General features: G+C 45.1%; 1 protein-coding gene across 2 annotated transcripts; it reads right to left on the bottom strand.

Annotated features, from left to right (window-relative positions):
- Positions 1 to 126: 126 nt before the first annotated feature.
- sycp2l (synaptonemal complex protein 2-like) lies at positions 127 to 25,318 on the bottom strand. 2 transcript variants are annotated; one of them, XM_085417648.1, is made up of 25 exons: positions 25,084 to 25,318; positions 24,532 to 24,651; positions 23,441 to 23,554; positions 23,255 to 23,359; positions 20,964 to 20,988; positions 20,608 to 20,687; positions 20,245 to 20,333; positions 20,109 to 20,143; positions 19,620 to 19,762; positions 17,757 to 17,809; positions 17,626 to 17,671; positions 17,438 to 17,530; positions 16,337 to 16,409; positions 16,090 to 16,217; positions 12,774 to 12,894; positions 12,609 to 12,658; positions 12,475 to 12,541; positions 5,715 to 5,848; positions 5,591 to 5,624; positions 4,704 to 4,796; positions 4,468 to 4,640; positions 4,299 to 4,393; positions 1,729 to 1,828; positions 1,069 to 1,115; positions 130 to 935 (listed from the first exon to the last, which is right to left on the bottom strand). In XM_085417648.1, the coding sequence occupies exons 1-25, from the start codon at positions 25,084 to 25,086 to the stop codon at positions 881 to 883; spliced, it is 2,076 nt and encodes a 691-aa protein (XP_085273774.1). In that variant the 5' UTR covers positions 25,087 to 25,318; the 3' UTR covers positions 130 to 880. The 2 variants fall into 2 exon arrangements, with proteins under 2 accessions (XP_085273773.1, XP_085273774.1); XM_085417647.1 differs by lacking the exon at positions 25,084 to 25,318 and having other exon boundaries at positions 127 to 935; positions 24,532 to 24,713.
- Between the last annotated feature and the right edge of the window lie 175 nt (positions 25,319 to 25,493).

Below are 25,493 nucleotides of genomic sequence, written 5' to 3'. Positions count from 1 at the left end.
AACCAACTGCAGCTGTTTTAAACACCAAACTGCAGAAAGCTCTGAATCTCTGGCTGATTACTCTGAGCTGCATGCGTGTGATACAGACCATAAACTGTTTAAGCAGCAGGGGCGCTGCTGCACAGGGACCAGTACACTCAGCGTTTCACCACCTGTGCAGGCTCAAGGAGCGCATCTTTTTTTCTTTTTTTTTTTTCTTTTTTTTTTTAACTGTGGGCATTATTCCCCTCATATTTATTGTGATTATTAAAATATTTTGTTTGCGTTTGTTCTTTGGAACAGACATCATTTCTCAAGTGCTCCACCAAGTTTGTCTCCACCTGGTGGATTGGTCAAGTCACTGCAGCCTTTCAAACTTTAACCATGGCAATGAGCTGTTACCACTAAAGACAATAAGAAATAAAACATAAACAAATAAATGTCAGCACGTATCGATTATTGTAACGCTCTCCTTTCTAGGCTACCAAAGAAAAGTTTTAGAGGTTTACAGATGGTGCAAGGCAGGCATGCTCTGTGGGGGGTTTTAAAGCTAAGTTGAAGACTCACTTGTTCATCCGATCCTACATGTCTTAATTCGCTGCCTTTAAAAAAAAAAAAAAAAGAAGTTATTTTTAACTTGTGTTTTTAAACGTGTATTGCTGTGCATCACTTTTATTTATCTCTTTATTTTCAAAGAGGTGTACTTTGTCTGAAAGCACTTTATAAATAAAATCATCATCACTACTACAACAAATAAAAATGAACTCACTGACTTCTGCTCTTTGTTTTTATTTGTTGTCTTCAAATATATTTTGTCCGTATTCTGAGGAGAAACTTAAATACTAAACTTTGTGTTCTAACAAAAGAAACTGAAATGTGTCTCTCAAAGACATATGCTTCTTTACTGGCTGGCTGGATGCTCCACCCCCGCCTCGCCACCCTCCGAAGACTTCAACCTGAGGTGACAAAAAATGAATCCTGAAGATTTAACGTCTGACAAGTTAAAACTAGTCTGGATCAGTTAAGTGTAAGATTTAAAACAAAACTCAAACTCGATCTTTCCGTGTGAACAGGTGGAATCAGACTGACCTCTGCTGTTGTTCAGCGCAGAAGGAGCTGAGTCGCTGCATCTCAGACTGGAAAAAACAATTTTTGGATCAGGTCTTAAAAATTCAACCTTTGGTTTGGAAGAAGCCACAACTTTTCATCAGCTTATGTTTTTCTTGGTTGTTCAGTGCATGTACTACAGACTCATATATTCCTCAAATACACCTCACTGTCATTAGTAGTAGAAGTAGAGATAAGTTTCTCGGGCCCTGCCCTGTTCCCCACCACCAGTCCTCATTTGGGCCACGGTCACTTTAAGTTGCAGTGAGTTGTCACCACATCACCATGAAATGCTTCCAAAGTGGACGTAGCTTTAGGCCTGCTTTGACAATCTCAATGAAGAGAGCACTACAGATGTGAAAGCAGATGATAGAGTGTCAAGAGAGCAACTTTCAGGAGTGGCAGAGAAATGTGTTTAGAAATAAAGTTAAAGAGGCGAGGCAGAGATGGTTTGGAGATGTGCAGAGGAAATATCTTAACTTTGGGGGTTAAGCTGAGGAGAAATGGAAGCTTATGCATAAATGCTAAACATTTTAAAATAAATTTTCAAACTACAACTTTGCAAATCAGAGGCCGTGATTTAGCACTCAAGTGTTTGAGCATGTACACAGACTGTAGTATTACTGCAGTCTGTTGTAGTACCTGGATCTGAGTGGTTAAGGAGTTCAGGTTTGTTGAGTTTTCTTCAAATTGCTTCACCTGATCAGACACACCCTTTTCCAGCCTTTGTAGCAGCAATAACCTGCAAACACACAAACACACAGCGCTGTTTAGTCTGCTGTAGCTGTTGTTCTTTCAGTCTGTATTATTCTGTTTTTCAATTCAACTTTATTTATACAGCGCCAAATGAGAACAGTTGCCTCAAGGTGCTTTATATTGTAAGGTAGACCCCACAATAATCCATACAGGGCAAAACCCAACAATCATATGAACCCCTATGAGCACTTTGGCAACAGTCGGAAGGAAAAACTCCCTTTTAACAGGAAGAAACATCCGGCAGAACCAGGCTCAGGGAGGGACGGGGCCATCTGCTATGATTGGTTAGGGTGAGAGAAGAAAAACAGGATAAAGACACGATGTGGAAGAGAGAGAGATTAATAACAAGTGTGATTCACCAGAGAGTCCTATTAACCCACGTTGAGTGAGTGAAAGGTGACTCGAAAGGAAAAACTCAATGCATTATGGAAATCCCCCAGAGGGGCCTGAAAACTGAAGGCTCTGCCTCCCATTCTACTTTTAAATACTCTAGGAACAACAAGTAGGCCTGCAGAGCGAGAGCGAAGTGCTCTAATAGGGTGATATGGTACTACAAGGTCATTAAGATGAGATGGGGCCTGATTATTTAAGACCTTGTATGTGAGGAGCAGGATTTTGAATTCTGGATTTAACAGGAAGCCAATGAAGGAAAGACAAAACAGGAGAAATATCATATCTCACAGTACAATAATATTGAACGGGTTGCATTGTTGTACATGTCATGTCATGTTTCTCAGGTCTTTGTCTGAATTTCTTATGAACATTACTTGTCATGTTCTCATGTTGTTGCTAAGGATTGTCTTATTGCACTGGAGTCACACTGGGTTAAATATTTACACTTGGGTTTTAAGGGGTATTTATTATTTTCTTCACTATTTTATTTACGGGTTGTACGGAAGCCCCAAACGCAATTTCATTGTTCTCTGACAATGACAATAAATAAATAAAATACTAAAATACTAAATATGCTCTCTCTTTCTAGTCCCTGTCAGGACTCTTGCTGCAGCATTTTGGAATAACTGAAGGCTTTTCAGCAAGTTTTTAGGACTTCCTGATAATAATGAATTATAGTCGTCCAGCCTGGAAGTAATAAATGCATGAACTAGTTTTTCAGCGTCACTCTGAGACAGGATATTTCTTACTTCAGAGATGTTGCACAAATGGAAGAAAGCAGTCTTACATATTTGTTTAATATGTGCGTTGAAGGACATGTCCTGGTCAAAAATGACTCCAAGGTTCCTCACAGCGTTACTGGAGGCCAAGGTAATGCCATCCAGATTAAGAAACCATATTTCTAAGATTTTGAGGGCCGAGTACAATAACCTCAGTTTGATCTGAATTAAGAAGCAGAAAGTTAGCGGCCATCCAGGTCTTTATGTCTTTAAGACATTCCTGCAGTTTAACTCATTGGTGTGTGTTATCTGGCTTCATGGACAGATAGAGCTGGGTGTCATCTGCATAGCAGTGTAAATGTATGCTATGTCTTCTAATGATGCTGCCTAAGGGAAGCATGTATAATGTAAACAGAATTGGTCCTAGCACTGAACCCTGTGGAACTCCATAATTAACCTCAGTGTGTGTGAAGAGGACTCTCCATTTACATGTGCAAATTCGAGTCTATTAGATAGATATAAACCACTGCAGTGCAGTACCTGTAATACCTTCTGTCATTATTCAATGTTATGAGTGTTTGTTCTTTATGTGTGACTCCTCCCACCAGACAATGGCTGTGGGTTTTTCCTTTTCTCTGTCTCTTAGGGATGGACACCTGGGTGTGCCTGCTGAGTTGTTTGGTGGAGTTGGTTCCTGTCCTGGGATTGGATAATTGGTTGATCACCCCCAGTACTTAACCTCCAGCTGAACATCTGTAGGACCAAGGAGCTGGTGGTGGACTTAAGGAGTCAGCACAGAGACTACAAGCCTATTATCATCAATGGAGGTCCAGTGGAGAGTGTGCAGTCCTTCAAGTACATCGGTGACCACATCTCCTCAGACTTGACATGGTCTGCCCACATTCAGGTCCAGACCAAAACAAAAAAACAAAAAACTAGGCAGCACATGTATCATCTCCGACAACTGAGGAAGTTCAGTTTCTCTCCAGGGATCCTCAGGACTTCCTAAACAATTAAATTGGCTACAGAAAAACACCATTGTGTGTTGTAACAGGAACAGAAAGTGATATTCTACCATAGAGGGAGTGAACACCCGGTGACAGCCTGCCTAAGCTTGTTCAGATTTTTATAATATTATAGTTTTAGTTGTAAAATCAGTTGCTCTGCTAGCAGTACAGCTGTGCATGTTTATGAACATGCTCATAGCTCGATAGATGAACCCCTGAGTTGTCTAATCAAGTAGAAAACTAACTTCTTGTGAGTGATGATGTAAAAATAAGAAGTCAAAAGAGATCCTGGGTATGGAGAAGTGGATTCTGGGGAAAGGGATGGTGTATGCTGTACCTGTGTTGATGTAGAGCCATGAGCAGGGCGGACACATGTTGTTGTTGCTCCTTTAGCGAAAGAAGAATTTCAGTTTCAACTTTCTGCCAGTGGCCCTGAAATTTGAGTTACTGATTATCTAATCACAGCCAATAATAAAACCAATAATCAATAAGATGTGGTTACTGACAGTGAAGTGTTCCTCCAGCTGTGCTCTGAAGGTTTTGATGGAAGCTGTGATACCATACATCAGGTCTGACTCTGTCACTGCTCTCAGCTCACAAGTCTCACTGTCCACAGGTGGTCCCGCCTCCTCTGTTAACAGCCCCGGCTCTTCAGGTGAGCGGTCTATAACCAGGTGAGCTGGAGCAAGATTATCAATCATTTTAACTTCAGGCAAACTGTGTGAAAAGTATAAGAATTTACCTGTCGACAGTGGTTTAGATCCTTCTCCCTCTTGTTGAAACGCTGCCCTTCTCTTGTGGACCAACTCACCCTCAGTTTGATCTGACAGGTAACCTAAATACAGGAACAGGTAACAGGTAACCTAAATAGATAAATGTATAAAACCCTTTATACACTGAACAAAAATATAAACGCAACACTTTTGTTTTTGCTCCCATTCCCCATGGGATGGACGTAGAGACCTAAAATTCATTCCAGATACACAATATAACCATCCCTCCCAAACAGTGGTCACAAATCAGTCCAAATGTGTGGTAGTGGGCACATCTGCTATATTGAGATAATCCATCCCACCTCACAGGTGTGCCACATCAGGATGCTGATCTGACATCATGAGTAGTGCACAGGTGTACCTCAGACTGCCCACAACAAAAGGCCACCCTGGAATGTGCAGGTCTGTGCACTACTCATGATGTCAGATCAGCATCCTGATGTGGCACACCTGTGAGGTAGGATGGATTATCTCAATATAGCAGATGTGCCCACTACCACACATTTGGACTGATTTGTGACCACTGTTTGGGAGGGATGGTTATATTGTGTATCTGGAATGAATTTTAGGTCTCTACGTCCATCCCATGGGGAATGGGAGCAAAAACAAAAGTGTTGCGTTTATATTTTTGTTCAGTGTATAAAAAGAGTCTTCAGGTTGTGAGTAAAAAAAAAGAAAAAAAAAAAAAGAAATTATCAGCTAAAATGAGTCATGTGGGTTTGGTCATTCTTTTTGCTGTCAGTGTTTTTCTGTTACATTTCTCACAGGTCTGCAAAAACAAATGATTAAAAAGGTGTTTCAGATGTCATGAAAGTCAGTTTGGAAGTGACAAATGTGGAGGCTGAGAAGAGCACACCTGAGTCTGGAGCTTTTCTTTTCCTGAACACTTCCTGCAGGAAGAAACAGGAAACTGATAAAAACAAAACAAAAAAAACAAGAAGGAACAATGGATCTGAAAAGAACTATCAAAGGACATGAACCTGCTCCAAAGGGAAGCTGCTTTCTTCAAAGTCCTGGGAGACCTGTAGCTCCACCCCTTTAGGGTCATCTGACACCGGTTCTATTGCATCTGGCAGGTGAGTTTCAACAGTGACGTCGCTGACAGTATGAAAACCTGAAATAGAAAACAAAAAACAGACCTGTAGAGGACAGGAGATCATTACAGTTCTTCCTGTTCAGAGAGGTTCATTTATTTTCCTATAGATGGGACTGGCCTTTAGCAAAGCACAATATTATCCACAGTTAAGCCTATTCAAATGGCAGCCCACGGGCCACATGCAGCCCAGAAGCAACCTGTGAGTGGCCCCGTCTGTGGTCGTGGAAGAAACGCAAAAAAAAAATTAATTTAAAAAAATTAAAAATTGAAATTCCTACAGCATAGTGTAGACTGAATGAAACACTCCTAGTAGCCTAGCAATATTTAACCCACAATGCACTGTGACGTAAACATATTAAATAATCATCGTAATATAGGATGCGACAACAGCATGTCTTTCTCAGTCCAAACGCGTAAAATTGACAATGAAAACCTTTCGGTTTAACCCTGCCTGGACTGACAAGTACTTAATCATTTTACCGCCAAATCCAAACACCAAACCTATGTGTTTAATTTGCCGTGAGTGTGTGAAGGCAACACAATGATAAACACCAGACTTCCTATACAAACTTTCCAGAGCGATCGAAGGAGAGGGCTGCAAAAGCACAGTTTAATTGCGAGTTTAACTGCATCTTACAACCGGAGTTGCACTACGATGATGAGGGTCCTGCACAGCCCAAGAGACATGCAGCAGCTTCCCTTCATGTTTGCTGGATCTTGGTGAAAAAGAAAAGGCCTTTCACAGATTCTGAAACAGTGAAATACTGCATGCTGGCCGTGGTGGATGTGGTGATAAATGATGAAAAAATTAAAGTGAGTGTGACATCTGCTATTAAAAACCTGTCACACAGTTCAAATATTCATAGAGTTGAAGTTCTGGCATCAGACGAGTTCGAAGTGCTGTTAGATGACCTGAAGAAAACTGATGCCTATAGCAGGAGATGGGTTCACAGACAGAACTGATAATGCACAGTTGTGCATATATGTCCGTTTTTTTGATGGCAAATTGCTAGGCTTACTACCACTAAAGGGACACACAGCTGGCGAAACAATGCTTGAGAAGATTTCAGCTTTTTTTGAGGAAAGTGGTCTGGATTTGAAACTTGTCTGTATACTTGTGACGGAGGAGGCTCCATCCATGGCAGGAGAAGTGAGTGCTTTGGCAGCACGGTGGTTGGCTGTTGAACAAGATGGCGCGGCCACGTCCAGACGCCTTCCTGACCGCTCCGCTCCGACTATCCACTTTTCTTGTTTTTTACCTATTTTTTGCTCTGGTTTACATCCCAAAATCCTCTAGTCTTATAGTATACGACAGCGGATCACTTGTAAACATCGGTGCCAAGGTTGCACATCTAATCTTGGCCACTTTTAAACCTGACCCTTCCTGGCCGCCAGAGATTCTACGCGGCGTGGAGAACAACAAAGGACGGGCCGCTCATCCGAGGCACAGAACAAAGAAGCGCCGGGGAAAACGCGCTGGTATTAGGAACAGACTGAGACAGCAGGCGCATCGCGCACCACTGCCCAGTATCCTACTGGCCAATGTACAATCCATGGAGAACAAGCTCGATGACCTAAGAGCATGGGTCACCTTCCAACGTGACATGAGGGACTGCAACATTCTGTGCTTCACGGAGACATGGCTGACCCCCACCATGCCGGACCAGGCCGTAACTCCGTCGGATTCATTCTTTGTGCTCCGCGCGGACAGAACGGCAGAGTCGAACAAAACCAAAGGTGGGGGAGTGTGTTTCATGATAAACAGAAAGTGGTGTGATGCCATGAGCATTTCTACTCTCTCCAGCGGCTGCTCGCCACATCTATAGTTCCTGAGCATTAAGTGCCGCCCTTTCTATCTGCCCCGTGAGTTCACCTCAGTCATCGCCACGGCGGTCTACATCCCACCCCAAGCGGACACAGGTATGGCTTTGTCCGAATTACATGATGTGCTGAGCTCGCTTCAAAACAAGGACCCGGGCGCAGCAGGAGACTTTAACAAAGCGAACCTCAGACAAGTCATGCCAAACTTTTACCAGCATGTCTCGTGTCCAACGAGAGGGGATCGGATTTTGGATCACTGCTACACGCCATACAAGCAGGGCTACAAAGCTGTCTCACACCCGGCTTTTGGGAAGTCTGACCACAACGCCATCTTCCTCATTCCCCAGTATAAACAAAGCATACGGAGGGAAGACGTGACCAAGAGGGAGGTAAAACGGTGGACTGCCCAATCAGAAGCTACGCTACAGGACGCACTCAACGACGTCGACTGGGACATGTTCAGAGCATGCGCAGTCGACATCAACGAGTTTACGGAAGTAGCAGTATGCTTCGTCAATATGCTAGCGGAGGAGATTATCCCCACTGCCAGAGTCACCACATTCCCAAACCAGAAACCGTGGATGGACAGATCGATCCGCACTGCAGTAAACGCCAGGACCGCCTCCTACAACGCGGGTCTCGCCACTGGCGATATGAGCGCCTACAAAGCGGCCTCATATGGCGTGCGGCGCGCGGTGAGAGATGCCAAACGCCGGTACCGGGAACGTGTGGAGTCCCGCTTCCACCAGGGCGACACACGGAGTATGTGGCACGGACTACGCACCATTACGGACTACAAAGCCAGGGACACTGCGCCGATCAACGCCGACTCTGCATTCACCAACGAGCTGAATCGGTTCTACGCCCGTTTCGAGGTTAGCCAGGCGGCTAATGCTATCTACCGCCTGACTACCGAGGACAGTGACGTCATCAGCGAGAGACCGGTGACCAGCATCGCAGAGCATGACGTCCGAGCGGCACTGAGGAGAGTGAACACAAGGAAAGCGGCGGGGCCAGACGGCATCACCGGCTGTCTGCTGTGCTGCTGTGCTGACCAGCTAGCAGGTGTGTTCACTTACATCTTCAACGAGTCCCTGGCAAAGTCTGTGGTCCCCACATGTTTCAAAAGATCCACCATCATCCCCGTGCCCAAGAACAGCAAACCCTCATCCCTGAACGATTACCGGCCAGTTGCACTGACCTCTGTAGTAATGAAGGTGTTTGAGAGGCTGCTGAAGAACATCATCTCCTCCTCCATCCCAGACACCACAGATCCGCTGCAGTTCGCCTACAGATCCAACAGATCCACAGAGGATGCCATCGCCCACGTCCTACACACCACTCTCAGCCACGTGGACAAGAAACAGGGTAACTATGTGCGAATGCTGTTTGTTGATTACAGTTCAGCGTTTAACACAATAGTGCCCTGCAGTGCCCTGCAGACTGTTCACAAAGCTGAGGGATCTGGGACTTAACAGCCGTCTGTGTGCATGGGTGTTGGACTTCCTCACTGGCAGAACTCAGGTGGTGAGGGTGGGCAGGTGCTTCTCCAACAGCATCACCATCAACACAGGAGCACCTCAGGGATGTGTCCTCTCGCCACTGCTCTACTCCCTCTACACTTCAGACTGTGTGGCCACCCATGGCTCCAACACCATTGTGAAGTTTGCTGACGACACAGTGGTGTTGGGTGCCATCTCCAACAACGATGAGGCGGCCTACATGGATGAAGTGAAGAATCTGGCATCGTGGTGCCAGGACAACCACCTCCAGCTGAACGTCAGCAAGACCAAGGAGCTGGTGGTGGACTTCAGAAGGGGTCAGCACAGAGACTACAAGCCCATCATCATCAATGGAGCTCCAGTGGAGAGGGTGCAGTCCTTCAAGTATCTTGGTGTCCACATCTCCTCAGACCTGACATGGGCTGCCCACATTCAGGTCCTTCTTACTTGGCTCTCGGCGAAGGCGGTCGCACTTTTCTCCTCTCCTCCTTCCCCTTATCTTCCCTGCTTAGCCTCTTGTGTCCTGTCTTGTCTCGCGTGCACTACTTTTCCCTGGAACAGTCTCTCACTGTCGTTCTCTAAAACCTAACAGAGAATTATGGATTTGATCAACTGGTCTCTGAACGCTATTGACACCCTCTTAACGAGAAGTCTGGGCTCGGGAGAGCCCGAGTGCCCTGGAGGGACTTTCCCTGCCGGATACACGATGGATGGGTGGCAAACCTGGAGGATCTTGTGCCTGGCGGGACTGTCTATCGAGGACGCTGAGGATATTTACCTATTCGGAACCATGATAACAGGGTTCTTGCTGATCGGAGCTGGCTTGGCCCTGACTTATCGGAGAAATAAGAGAGCGGAACCAGCTGTTCAAACTCCCCCTAAGCTGACCGCTGGAATTGAAGCGATGGGACGAGGCGCGGCCTCCCACACCGAACGCAGCATGGTTAACACCTTGGAGACGCTTACAGCTGCCGTGAAGACTCAAACTAACACCATTGAGCGTATGATGGGATACATCAGAGAGGGGCCTGCTCACAATAACACCCTTGAGCGAAAGTTGGATAACATCGCAGAACGGCTCACTGCAGCTGTGGGGTCTCAGAACCAAAAGAATGACAACACCACGGAACAGAAGCTTGATACCATCATGGGGAGGCTCGCAGCGCTCCAACGGGAAATCGAGGCCCCAGTGTCAGAGTGCTAAATTCGCTGCTCGCATAAAGGAGAAATCAACAATATTCAACATTTGGACACCACGGCGCCAGCTGCTAGGCCCAAGGCTGGAGCCCACCAAAACAACTCCCTGATAACGACTGTGTGATGACTATTCTTCCCATCCCATGAAGGACACCTGGATCGGCTGGAGGACTGTTTACTTAGCCTGATACAGCGAAGGACACTGTCTCAGCTGAACTATGGACACGCACACACATACACTTACACTGATAAGCACGCACTCATCCCCCTCCCTTCCAAACGCCTTCGATGCTTGTTCCTGCGGGGGAAGGCAGCGGGTCTGCGTGCCGCGCTGAAATGATAGCATGGTGCAGGACGACTGCTGTGTTCCTTCGAATCACCCCCCACCCCCCTATCCATCCCCTGTGGCTTGTCATGTGCTCTGATGTTGTGATGTGGACATTAATGTGCTCTCTGTGCAGAGGAGTTTTTTTGTTTCCTGTTCTCATGCTGTCCTCCCATAGGTTGCCCAGCGTGTTGTACTTTTCCCAATGTTGTGTAATTTTTTCAGTGTTATTCTCCCAACGCTGCCGGTCTCCGACTGTATTCCCTTGTGTTGTCTTGTTGTTGTGTGTGTAAGTCGGGGGGGGTCCTATTCCTCTGTGGGGCAACCTGCATATGGCCAATAAAGCATTCATTCATTCATTCATTCATTCATTCAAAAGGCTAGGCAGCGCCTGTATCACCTACGACAACTGAGGAAGTTCAGGGTCTCTCCAAAGATCCTCAGGATTTTCTATACAGGCGCTGTGGAGAGCATCCTCACACAGAACATGACATCGTGGTTTGGGAACAGCTGTGTGAAGGACCAAAAAGCTCTCCAGAGAGTGATCCGTACAGCAGAACGCTGCTGCAGGATTGCTCTCCCCCCGCTTCAGGACACCTACACCAGGAGATGCCAGACTAGAGCAGCGCAGATACTGAAGGACCCGTCCCATCCTGGCAACAAACTGTTCCAACTTCTGCAATCTGGTAGAAGGTTCCGCATCATCCGGGCAAGGACAGAGAGACTCAAGAGGAGCTTCTATCCCCAAACCATCCGTGCCCTAAACACACACACCCGCCCTCTCACATCATCTATAACTGACTGAGTCAGGACTCTTCCAGACACTAAACCAAGGCACAATGTACATTTCAATTCCTTTAACTTTAATATGTTTATATTGTCTATCCTGTAAAATAGTCAGATGTCTATTCATATTAATGTACAGAATTCACCTGCTTGCTGCTACTGCACATTCACCCAGTGTATATACTATATACACACACTATATATATTCAAATCAAATCAAATCACTTTTATTGTCACATCACATGTGCAGGTACATTGGTACAGCACATGTGAGTGAAATTCTTGTGTGTGTTATACTTGTATAACTATGCATGTGACAAATAAAGAACCTTGAACCTTGCACTGCATTGTTCATCAGACTGTGTTGTACACAAAACTAAGTGCGGAGCTCAAAACCACAATGGACAGCGTCATGGCTGCAGTTTATTTTATTCGCTCAACATCAAGCCTCCAGCACTGCTTATTCCGCATGCTGCTCGCAGAAAAGTCTGCTGAGCACCATAACCTGCTGTTGCACAACGATGCCAGGTGGCTGTCCAAAGCCAGGGCACTGGAGCATTTCTGTGATGTCAAAGAGGAGATCACAGCAGGCAAAAAAAAGCAGAAACTGCAGATGTGACCATTGTCCTTTAAAATGTGTCTGTTTCAGCAAAATATTTATTTTGAAAGGGAATTTTCAAAATGTTTTGTTTTTTTATTTCAAATGTGCAAAGAGTTTAGTTAGAGCTCCCCTTTTTAATGGCCCTTTTTTGTGAGCGGTCACCAGATTCACAGGGAAAAAAAAAGAATAAACATTACTTGTTTTTCACTTGTGTGGGTTTGAAATGGATCATGATCTGCTGCTTACTGACTGCAACAAAAGATCAGTTCCTCGGTTTCAAAATCTTTCCCAACGATTGAGTTGAATAGCCGTGATTCACAGTGATAAACCACTGAGACGTTCATTTGTTTAGATCTTTACAGTAACTCTAAACTTCGAAATAACCCGGGGCTTAAAGAAGAAGCTAACTTACTGTGACATCCAGACGTCGTGTGTCTGATTTGATCAAACAGGACCTCCGCTGCACTTCTGGCTGCAGGCTAAAAGCAGAACCCTGAAGGTTAGACATCAGAAACAAACTGTTTATTTGTTGGCGATTGTTGTTACCTTGGATACAGTGGAGTCGTCTTCACTGCTCGGAGACGACAGAGGTAAAACTATGGAAGGAGAAAGGTTAGTTAATTTGTAACGATAACACAATGAAAGCCATCTCCCTCTGATGATGGTGCGGTGATAACAATTATGTACAAGTTCAATGAAGATGTGACTCACTCTTAAGCTGGCTCTTACTTGGCGCCTTCTTATGGCCATACGCTCGTCTGCCATGTTTGTTTGTAGTCGAGGCCTGGGCTGTACCGCCTGGATCTTTGACATGTGGGGTATTCTGCACTTTCTGTCAGAGTGGGACATCATCAACATGAAATAGACAGACTAATATTAATTCCACACAGGAAATTTACTTGTTACATCAAGAGACCGGAAGACAAAATAATAATAATAATAATAATAATAATAATAATAATAATAGATTGGGTGCCTTGAAAAGCGCTATATAAATCCAAAGCGCTTTACAATACCACTATTCATTCACTCTCACATTCATACACTGGTGGAGGCAAGCTACAGTTGTAGCCACAGCTGCCCTGGGGCAGACTGACAGAAGCCAGGCTGCCATATCGCGCCATCGGCCCCTCTGGCCAACACCAGTAGGCAGTAGGGTAAAGTGTCTTGCCCAAGGACACAACGACCAGGACCTCACTAGAGCCCAGGGATCGAACCGGTGACCTTCCGGTTACAGATGCGATTCCCAACCCCCTGAGCCATGGTCGCCCCCGAAAATAAATTCGTGATTACTAGAAAAACTTAATAGAACAAACAGTGTGCAATAAAGCTAAACACTATAATACTTACAAATGGATGCTATTTACAGTAAATAAAGTCTGAATATTTTTGCAGACAGCTATCACAGCTGTGTACTGCAGTCTGCTGTGGGGATGAAGGGCCTACGACCCTGCTCCTACACCGTGACTAACAGCCCACTGCTGAAGGAGCTGTTCAGGGCCTCCACAGTCTCATGCAGGGGGTGACCAGTGTTGTCCATAATGAACAAGGCCCAGCATCTCTATGGGGTCTGGAGGACTGTCCAGGATAGAGCTTGCCTTCTTCACCTATTAATCTGTTGCTCTCCATCTCTCCCTTGCCTCCCCAGCAGACAACTGCATAAAAGATAGCTGAAGCCATCACAGTGTAATAAACACTCTTCACTAATATCCTGCACATGCCTGTCCAGCACATGGAGCCCACTTTAAAACAGCTTGTACAGTGCGTGAGCGTTGTGTGTCCAGTTTATTGTTAAGGTGAAGTACCCAGGGATCTTTACCTGTCCCAACCCTGATGTCCAAACAGGTTTGAACAGACACTCCACTCCCCCAGCCCAATCATCTCTTTTGCAAACCCCCGCGTCTTCGACAAATGTCAGCTTTTGTTCCCATGATTTCACACCTCTCAGCCCTCACCCACTCTTCTGCTACACAAGACTCCATCTCACAGCTCCCCTCCTCCACCACCATCCTGTCCCTGTCAGTACTTCAGGCGAGGAATGGCTCAAGGTCAAGGTGAGAAAGGCTGCAGGTCTGGATGGCATCAGCTCCAGGCTCCTGAGGAGCTGTGCAGACCAATTGTGTGGCATCCTGGCATACATGTTCAGCACGAGCAGGGGAAGCTCCACAGCTGTGGAGTGGTACTAGTACTGAAGACCACACATCCTGGATGGACCTCAACAGCTGATGAAGACCCTTGAGAGGTTGGTACTCAAACATCTTCGCCCTCTGACGTCTTAATTGGATCTGCTGCAGTTGGCCTACGACCCTAGCACTGGGCTAGATGATGCCAACATCTACCTCCTGCACCAAGCTCTGACTCACTGGAGTCTGCAAGCAGTGTGGGGATCATTTTCTTTAATTTCTCAAGTTCTTTTGGGGGGGGGGGGGTTGTTTTTGTTTTATTATTCATCTTCTCTAGTGGTTGTTATGCTGGATGCTGGTTATGCAGGTTAGATTGGTAAAACAAAAGGAATGCAGAGAAATAGAAATAAAAGAAAAGGGTGAAGTAAACAGAGTTCTCTAACAAAGCTCACTCATATGATACACAGCACCTAAAGACAAAACAGAGGGGGCACACAAACAAATATACAGCTTGTGTGTGTGTGTGTGTGTGTGTGTGTGTGTGTGTGTGTGTGTGTGTGTGTGTGTGTGTTCAGTGATTTAAAAATCATTGTGAGGCTGCAATCAAGAAACCCTTCTGAGACCCAGCAACCAGACCAATCCTCTACCCTTAATAACAAAGGGATGTAGATGCAGCGAGCCCTAGATCCAGGCCTGTCCACCTACACCTTCTGAAGCGTGGATGGGCAGGTGGCCCCGTGCTCTGCAGTGATCCCGGGTGCAGTGTACTCGCCCCCACAAAGATGTTGGGGACTCCCTGGAAAGAGAGAGGTTCAGTAAGCACCGCCAGTTCTCACACCCTGCCACAGGGCAAGAAAGAACGGACCAGTGTTGAGTGCAGCACCAAACTGGAGGCCAGCACCCTTCCTCCCCACCACAGCGAGTACTCCAGCTCAACCTCTCAAAGCACCAGCACATCACTCAACCGACAGTGAAGACAGAAGAACAAGACAAACTAGCCTGAATTGGAGACAAGCCACAGCACCAGCTCCCCCAAGCCATCTAAACTGCTCCCTCTCCTGAACATGTGAGGACGACAACAGACCCCCCACACTGACACCAGTGAACATTCAGGGAACGGACCTGTACCTGGGTGTTCACCTGAACAATAAACTGGACTGGAGTCCCAACACTGACGTTATTTACAGTATGGGTCAGAGCAGACTCCACCTGCTGAGGACAACAAGATCTTTTCAGGAGCATACCCTGCACTCCAAGACCTCTGTTGTGGCCTCGGCCATCATCTATGGTGTTGTCTGTTGGAACAGCAGCTTCTCTACAGCTGAGAGGAAGCAGTTGGATAAGCTCCATACGAGGCCAGCTCTGTCCAAGGATGCCCCCAGTGCAGGTAGTAGGAGACAGAAGAACTCCAATGTCTCCCAACCCGTGCATGAAGCTGTTGCAGAACTGGAGAGCCCTTCAGTGACAGACTGCCGCATCCACAGTACACAAAGAAGCGTTATGGCAGGTCCTTCCTCCCAGCAGCTGTTAGACTTTTATAACCATTGATGCAGCTTCTCATAACACCAAGAAATCAAACAAAAAATAAAACCATGGCTCAGGTACAAATTCAAGTCTGAAGAGAGACCGGTTATCAGAAGAGAAGCACTGACAGATTTAAACTACCTGTGTCACCTGTCTAAGACACGCAGACTGCAGATCTGATGATACAATTACAAATATTGATCCTTGACCAGCAGTCATCAAAACCTTTTTGTTCAAACATGGTAGGGGTTTTTGTTTTGTTTGTTTTTTTACAGGAAAAACTGATTAGAAGTCCAATAACAGAACAGTCATCACTGTCTTTGCGAGTTGGCGAGACAGAGCGGCAGGCTGACAGGACAGGTGGTGAGACAAACCATTACCATGAACACTCTCCCAGCTGCCTCTTCCAGTTCTTTGTGGTGTTTGGAGTTGAAGGTCAGCTCCACTGTCTGGCCTCTGACATTGTGGTGCATGATGGGATTGTTCAGCCAGAAACTGAGGACCGTCTCTTCCCCAGGGCATCATGGGAAAAACAGAATTGTCCAATTCATGCTCTGGTCCTACTTATACATAATCTAACATACCTGAATGCTTCAACATGCTGGATTTTAGGGTTAAAGTTCTGACCATTCTGTTTGACCTGCAGACTGTAATGATCCACCTCCTCCTTCGGCACATGAATGGATCCCCACAGGAAACCCTGAACAAAAACATAACCAGAACACAGCAGGAGAAAAATGTGAATATGCAGCCAAACTCAGTGTCCAACTAAAACTTCAAGGCAGTTGTTCCCTTTGGTGCTTTTAAACAAAACCTTATTGCATTATTTGACACAACATTTTATTTGAGGGTGCCTTTCAGAAACCCAAGGTCACCTTACAAAGCAAAAAATGAAAGGGGCAATAATTATAAAACAAGTTATCCATCCATCCATCCACTTCTCTTCTTCAGAGTTGTGGGGGGCGCTGGAGCCTATCCCAGCTGTCATAGGGCAATAGGCGGGGTACACCCTGGACAGGTCGCCAGTCTGTCGCAGGGCTAACACACACAGACATCCATTCACACTCACATTCACTCCCACATTCATACCTATGGACAATTTAGTTTAATCAATTAACCTATCCCCACAAACTGCATGTCTTTGGACGGTGGAAGGAAGCCGGAGTACCTGGGAGAACATGCAAACTACACACAGAAAGACCCCGGCCTGATGGTGAAATTGAACTCAGGACCTTCTTGGTGTGCAGCAACAGTGCTAACCAGTGTGCTGCCCATAAAATAAGTTAAAATTGCAAAACAGAACTTGACAACAGATAAAAATCAGCAAAAAAGTGAATAAGCCAGTTTGAACAGATGGGTTTTGAACTGTGACTTAAATATAGGAAGAGAGTCTACATTTCTTATGGCTGGAGGAACAGAGATCCAGAACCGAGGAGCAGAGCAACTGAAGGCTCCCCATAGTGGTAAGATGAGGAGAAGGAACAACTTGAATGGCAGACGAGGATCTGAGAGGCGGGAAACAGTGTTGGTATGAAGCAGATCACAGAGATAAGGAGCAGATTTATGGATACACTTCCAAGTGAGAAGTAAGATTTTAGAGTTTATCCTGGCTTCTATTGGCAACCAGTGAAGCTGCCGAAGAATTGAATACAGCTTATCAAGCAAGCCCCCCAAAACAACCTAAAGTCTGTCAGTTCTACAGTAAAACTTCATAGTATGGAGTACTACCTGAGGCTCATCAATGAAGAAGCTGACACATCCTGAGCCCGTGTTAAAGTCTATCCAGAACTCATCTAGTTTCTCATCTTTTGGACGAAAGAGCTGCACAAGAAAACATACAGAGTCTGAATACAAATGCCAAAAAAAATTACGTCCTTTTTAAAAAAAATTTATTTTTCAAAGGGTGAAAAATGTACCTGAGTGGAACTGAGAAAGGCACGGAGGCAGGGAATAGTGTAGACGCTGAGAGACAGAACACAGGTAACTACTGTGATCAGAGTTCTCCGATTTACTTTATATTAATAAATATTTAAATATGGTTCATCACCTCCCCTGGTTTCCATGGTAGCAGTTGACAAAATTCAAGAATCGTCTGCAGTCCTGCACAGTGAGACAGATGGCTGACTTACTTCATAAAAAAATTAAAAACCTGTATAAAGACAGTTAAGCCAGTTTCCCAGATATGCGGTTCAGTTGGCGTCATCGATCCACGACGTGATGAGACCCTGTTGGTTTATCCCAACCTCACCTGTGGTCACAAGCCGTGGCATGGACTAAAAGACACAGAAAATAGCTTCCTCTGGCTCTTCCTTGAGATGGGGTGAGGACTTTGGTCATTTAGGAGGGGTAGAACTGCTGCTGCTCCACATCAAAAGTGACATCTCCTCAGTGAGGTATTGCAGGAATGGAGGTCCAGGCTAGACCCAGGACATGCTGGTTAGATTAGAGCAATTGGCTGTCTGGTTGGGTTTTTATTGAAATTATTTTCTAGACTCCACCTCTCTGGGAACATCTTAGGCTCTCCGAGGAATGGAGGCCCATCTCACCTCACCACACTCCCTGCCAGTGGCTGATGCCCTCAGACGTTGGTGTGTTTGTGGTTCTTGGTGTCTGGGGCCGAGAGCTCATGTATGTACCGATTCATGGCCGATTGGCGGGCCCTGGTGCCTGTGGCCCAGGTGGGCCTCTTCCGGGGTATAGGGTGCCCTCAGGCCTGTGGGCATGGGGCTTGGTCCTCTCTGGCACAGCTGGCTGCCGGCAAAGCATGCGGGCACGTCACAGCAACCCCCTCTGGCCTTTGCTCCGTGGCTGCTGGGTGACCTCTCGTTTGGGGCTCTCCTCAGCTCTTCCCAGGAGGGTGGCACGGTTGCCCCCCTGGTGGTCCTCCTTGGGTTCTTGTACTCTGGGACCTGGATCTCCTCCATACTTGCTATATGCCCTGGGGGACGGGGCTATGGCTCCCCACACTCCCTAGCAGACCATTACATGGAGAAACCTTTTGAATACAAGTGTGCTGATCCACACAGGTGTGCACACAGACACAAACTACACCTTTCTTGGCTGCTGCCTCAAAGCACATTGTGCACTGTTGAGCTTGCGTACTGCACAATAACATGTAATATTTAGTATCTACTGTTAGCTAGTTTATTGTGATGGTGCTGTATTTATTATGTTGCTCTTTTTTGTTTGTTTTTTAATTATAATAAAAGGTTTACCAATTGGACCAATATGGCAAGGCCATGATGATCCAATTGGTAAACTAAATCCGCTTGGCATCTTTTTTGGCCTTCAGACATCAATTCTGACGCCTAAGATCCAAACGGGACAGGCAAAAAAGACAAACAAACAAAAAAACAAAACAGAAAATAAATTATTTTCTACTGTGGCCAAAATGACCTTGGTTCACTTTAGTCAGTTCAGTTTTATTTGTATAGGACCAAATAACAACAGTTGCCTTAAGGTGTTTTATCAAATGACTCTTGCACAAATAATGTTTATGTGAAACACGGAAAACAGTGATGCCAGAATGATAGCTGGCTAATAAGCTGTTACATTAATGCTGCATGTTTAGCCTAAAAGCTTCAAGTTATATTAGAGAAGATTGTTGTTTGTTTGTTTTTTTAATATACAAATTGTCAGAAAAAACAACAACATTTTTTTCCCTTCAAGATCACATTAATGAAATACTAATAATGCTTTGTGGATGTACTTGTTTTTAGGGTATGAATCCAGTCCAATCTTGTGGCTGACCCGAGGTAGACTTGGAGAAAATTTAAAGATTCACTTTGATTACTCAGAAGGTTCAATACAGGCTTAACAACCTGAACTGTGTGTGTTGTGTTCATCACACTGTGGAATTTAAACAGAAAGCTTGGAAATGACATACAGAGTGAGACAGCTGAGAACTCACCGACTCAAAATCAGCATCTCTGATGTCACAGAAAGCCATGCTGATGTCAGGGATGGAGAACCACTGACTGGCTTTCTGCATGCGGTCTCTGCGTGGAGTCATGCGACACAGAGCTTCTGACAGGCTGACCTGCAGCTCATAGTCTGAAACGGAGAACTACAAACGTGGCTGTCTGTAATAACACTTTTATTCTAGGCCCTTTCCTGTTTACGGGCTTCCTGTCTAACATAGAGGTGACAAACATGACGCTTCTATATATTCACTGCTAACAGCACTGAGGGGACGGTGTGCTCAGGTGTTCCAAGTGCAGAGTCAAGACTCGGCTCTAAACTCTTCTGTTCACACTCATGAGACTTCCTCAGGACATCGTTTAACCACAGCGATTCTAAATATCCGTAAAGCATTATGACAGGTGAAGAGAAAACAATCCCAATAAAGAAAACAAGAATCGCTCATGTTGAATATTCGGTGCGATTTGCTGTAACTCACCTCCAACTGTCAGAACTGCTGCAGCCACCTGGGGTCTGTCAGACAGGCAATCAAGCAGATAGTACTGAATTTAGATAGGTATACATGTGCTGGTTAGAAACATTTCAATGTAAAAATCTCAGTGTGCACTACAGACAGCATTTGGTTTTGATTCTGGTCATTCTGGATCAGTCGCCTCTGTTCTCGGCTCAGAGACTCCAGCACGCTGTTGAAAGTCCTGATGGCCTGAAACAAGAGAAATTACACTGAGGTCAGTCATCCAGATCACGGTGATCTAAGGAGCGTGGAAAGAAAAGCCACTGGAGTTCTTTGAGTTTCTTTGAGAAACTTAACTGCTCCTTTGGTTCATCCGCTTCTCTTTCCACGCTCCTTAGATTGCCTCTGTATTGTCCAAATACTATGTGACCCAGCTGTTCTTTAGAGTCAGAGCAAAGCTGTGTACAAAAACACATCACAGCCCAGCACAGACAATGAAAAGCACACTGTGTCAGTGCATTACCTCCAGTCTCAATGGGAAGTGAACTTCTGTTTCCAGAGTCAGATGAACCAACTGCAGAAGAACTACTGACAGCTGACTCACTGAGAAACGGACAGGTAGTAGATGACAGGACGGACAGGTGAGACTCATGCTTCGGTGGGAAATCTACATCATAACTTACACTGCCACCAGAAACTCATTTGATCCCTACACTGTAACCTTCCAAGAAATGTACCTACATGTCACTGAACTACCTGGAAGGTTGTGGTTTAGGGATGAAAGGAGCTGCCAGTTAACGAAGCTAGGACATCATCATCTCCAGCAGAAGTCTAAATGAAGCCTAACACATGAAGATCAAAGCAAAGACAGAAACCAACCTGGAAGAGAAGCTTGGCCAAGCAGCTGAAACGAGACGATAGAGAGTGTATTTAATGAGCCTGGTTCATCTCCCAGCAAACAGCAACTCTTACATCCTATGTTACACTGAATTAATGTGGAAAAGATTTTAATGACGGTTTCACTCCATCAGCAAAGTGTTTAGCATTGACCCAGTTATAAAATCGATCAAATTAACTGCATTAATCAGACATCTGCAGCCAGAGCCTGTAGCGAGCACAAAGTTGTACAAAACAAATGTTTGGGGTTTTTCTGCTTCAGGGTTCTGCGGTAGGACCAGTTCTGTTTACGTTATGAACTCTCTTTGTTAGAGTTAGCAGGAGCTGCATGTACTGAGAGGAAACTTAAAGCTCGCAGAAACTGTCTACAGTGTTGGCCTCTTATTGGTGGATGACTGGATATGTAAAGCGCTTTGGGGTCCTTAAGGACTAGTAAAGCGCTATATAAATACAGGCCATTTATTGTGAGTTTTAGCTCCAGGCTCACCATGAATCCCAGACTGTTCAGAAACACAAGCTGGATGCAGCTTTGGCCAACCTCCAGGAGAACATCTCTCATCACAACAAAGTGAAGGAGCTCTTCTGTCATAGTGGTCATCACTGTGTCGGTTACCTGTAATGCTAAAATAAAGCTGTAGCAGAGAGAGCTTGAAGGCCACCACATCTGGTGCTGCCAGAGTCCAAGACCAGAGCAGAATCTTTACAGTGACCCCAGTACAGGACTTTGGATCCAAACCAATGGCAGAAATGATTTGACTTGGACCGGGAGGTGACATGGATGAATGAAGTACAGCTAGATCCTAATCACCCAGACACATTAGGGAATCATTTCCAGGTCCATCACTATATGTGTTCAACAGGACGTTAGATTTGATCTCACATACTTAACGGTACGAAACAGTAAATGAAGTGTGATGTATTCATTTGGGGCACAGAGTGGAAAAAGGTGTGTCTGAGCATGTCCAGTGGTGCTTTTTATTTCTAAAGTAACAGTTACACATATGAAAGTTTAAACTGGACCCATGGAAACATGAAAGCATCCTGTTCCACAGCCTGATGAATGAATGCTATTGGTTGGACAGGTGTTCTTTGTGTGCGTTCTGCTTGTCCAGAGACTTGGCACGTGAACACATGGACAGTCCGTCTGAGCTGGGCTTCATTCAGCGGTATCGAACAGCGCTTTAAATTTACACAGATCCATTTGAAGGTTTTACAGCTCTAACGTATAACCTGTGAAATAATCAGCAGTACTGCATTTTACCACCAAATCACCAGAACCCATTTCTGTAATCCCAGGAGTTTGATTCTGTTCATCTGGACATTTTTAGTGGGACAAACGTTTCATCGTCAGGTGACTTCTTCAGTGTCAGCTGACTGCAGGTTTCCCCAACCTTAGACACAATCTGAAATCTGTGAGGTCAGTTTCTTCTTTCACCATCTTACAGTGCTGTAATCACAGCCATTCCCCAACTCTCTGTGAACTGTACTATGTCCAGAATCAGCCTTTTGGGATTTCCTTACCTGGATGATTGAGCATGCATCAAGACCTTTCTGCAACATTCTGCTACCTTTTACAACACTGTAGCATTTTATTCATGTTGTTTATAGATTTTTAATCACCAGTGGATAGAAATAATTTCCTGTGCAAGACAATGAGCTACATCAAGTCATATAAGCTGTTCCTTTCAGATTGATAGAATGCTACCAACACCACCTTTAATGTCAGCATGCAGGGTGTGAACACAGCGAGTTGATAACCAGCTTAACAGTTTATGGTGACTGCTAACATCAGGGTAAGTGGATTCAGATAAAAAACCCTGGGTATGTCTGTGAAGGTTCTCAGACATCCACGTCATCGTAGTCTAAGGAGCTTGGAAAGAAAAGCGTCTGGACTTCTTTAAGTTACTTGAAGACGTTTCACCTCTCATCCGAGAAGCTTCTTCAGTTCTAAGGTCAAATGGTGGAGAGTCCCAGAATTAAACCCAGTGGAAGTATCCCACTGGGTTACTCCTTCGTACCTCTTTGGGGGGGATACTTTGGGGTGAAACATCTTCAAGCAACTTAAAGAAGTCCAGACGCTTTTCTTTCCAAGCTCCTTAGACAACCCTGGGTATGTTAAACTCACTTTATAGAATAAGTCCCAGGTGAGATGTTTAGCATCTGTTACCATGGCGATTCAACAAGTAAAACAATATTGGCCTTATCGACACAGCTAGCTAACACATGGATGTGGCTCCACAGTTATAGCCCTCTGGGTAGAGAAATGTTCTCACCAGGAAGAAGTCAAAGAACTCCTCAGTGAGATTCAGCAGGGGGGTGGAGATTCTCTGAAGGTCAGAAGTCAGCCGTTCACAGACCGCTTCAAACCACATCAATGCCTAAAAGGCAAACAACAACATGAAGGTAATGTGACGCATGACATCTGACCCGATTTATTCTGACAAATTTAGACAGATTACTTTAGCAGTCAGTCCATGACCGATGAGCATCTGCAGGTCTTCTTTGTTCTCTGCCAGAATCCCCAAAGACTTCAAGACAAGCATAGCTCTGCTGAAACCAGAATCACGCAGCTCCTAACAACCAAGCAAGCAAACAGGTGTGTGGTAAGACTCAGTCATGCTCACATCACTCTGATGCTTTATTGATCCTGCAGTGGAAACGGACGTTACACAAACAGGAGCATAAAGAACACAAACCTACTACAAACCAAGTAAAACGTACCACAGAGGCACGCTGAGGCCTTTTAACGTCAGGCAGGCCAGACGTTTCACGTACAACAGCGTGACTCAAACACCTCCACATGGAATACTTTGTTTGACATGAAACTTTGATTATGAACATGTCGGGTCTTTATGGCTGCTTGGAACCTTCCAGAGCGCTTGCTTTAACATGGACAAAACTAAATGTAATCAGTGGACTTTCTACATCAGCTGGTATGAAATATGAACTTATCGTGCAGATTTTTAGTCCCAAACCCAGGCACTCTCAGAGGCATCAACACAAAAGCCCATTTCATTTAGCAGACAGACTGAGGAGCATGCTCAGTCTGACTTCATTCTGGCCAATGATTTTCAGCCAATCACAGAAAACATCCTGAGGTCATGTGACTTGTTAAAGGTAAATGACATCATTTACCTTTCTGTTCATCATTTAAACTTCATTGTTTTCTAAAAGCTGTAACAGGAGGATAAGATGATGCCTGAGCTCTACAGCATCTTTATGTTAACTTTGATCTAACCTGTCACCAGGTGAGAGGCAGGTGCACCTGAATGGCAATGTGGTGGTCAGCTTGGCCCAGACAGGACGTTTAATCTTCCGTCTGTAACAGCACCAACTGTTGCACCACCCTGACCTCAGGACAGGCACTGCATCAGGTGGTTTCTAATGGCACAGGTCAACAAACCAACACAGTGTGGGCAGACACTGCCCCTTGGTGGTGAAGGTTTTTGTTAAATGCATAAACTTTTAAAGCTTAAGTGAACATTTGTGGTGAACATGGAGAACTCCTGTCTGATAGTCATGCATAGAGAACAAACAGTTACCCCCTTACCTTGGTAACCAGCTGGTCCAGCCGGGTGAGGGTGCTGCTGGTCAGTCCTTCATAGTAGAGCAGAGAAGCCAGATGGGACGTGTCTCCATGGAGCATACAGTCCTCCACCTGAACCTCGAACTGAGCGACAGGGAGATGCAGGTGTGTAAAACCATCAGACATAAAGTGTGCTCCCTGCACCAGACCCCACTGACATTCACTCTGATTTAAGAATCAGACGTTTGTTTGCTCCCAGTTTAAATGCAAAAGGATCACTTCCGGTGACGGACAGCAGGGGGCAGTACAGGCTGGACTGTGTGGCACAGGGGTGGACAAAATAACAGAAACACCCGCAGAAGCTGCTGTTAAACACGTTTTTAAAGTTAAAAACGATTTTGAATCGATATAGAAGCGTTATTGATTCCTAGTATGTGATGTCATCACCCTGATCTATGACGCACTGCAGTTTTCGGAGTTTCATAAATCGAGCAGGGAAACAACCAAAGTTCATAAATATACTTCCAATCGATACTTGACTTAATGATCAGTGATCATATCAAACTGTGAGTTTACCATCGCGTCTCCTCGTCCTCCCTCAGCTTCTGATGTGACGGGGGCGCGCACAGCTGGAGGTCATTAACTCATCACAGAGAAAGTAGTTCCGACACGCGAAGGAATATCGGCTTCTTTTTTGTGTACTTTGAGATTCTCACAAAAAATTGTAAATAAAATTAATGAAAATCTTAAAAATCAACTTTCATTTTAAAAAAAACTGTTTTAATGAGAAACACCAAAAGTCTCTCTCACACACACACGGAGGCGGGCGCGCAGGTGAGCAGGTCATCAGGTGTGTCCTCTAATAGATGACTAATGAATTTGTTTGTTTTGGGAGAAACACTGACGTGTTTACACAACACACACGGACAGATTTTTTCAAAATCAGCTTATTTATTTAGAAGAAAAATAATTAATAAGAATAATAA

The sequence above is a fragment of the Rhamphochromis longiceps genome, linkage group LG9, assembly GCF_057381845.1.
Source record: "Rhamphochromis longiceps isolate RC_006_pf linkage group LG9, R_longiceps_female_GT1.1, whole genome shotgun sequence".
Classification (NCBI taxonomy): Eukaryota; Metazoa; Chordata; class Actinopteri; order Cichliformes; family Cichlidae; genus Rhamphochromis; species Rhamphochromis longiceps.
The sequence above is the reverse complement of the archived record's forward strand: the minus strand, read 5'-3'. Positions and strand labels throughout refer to the sequence as shown.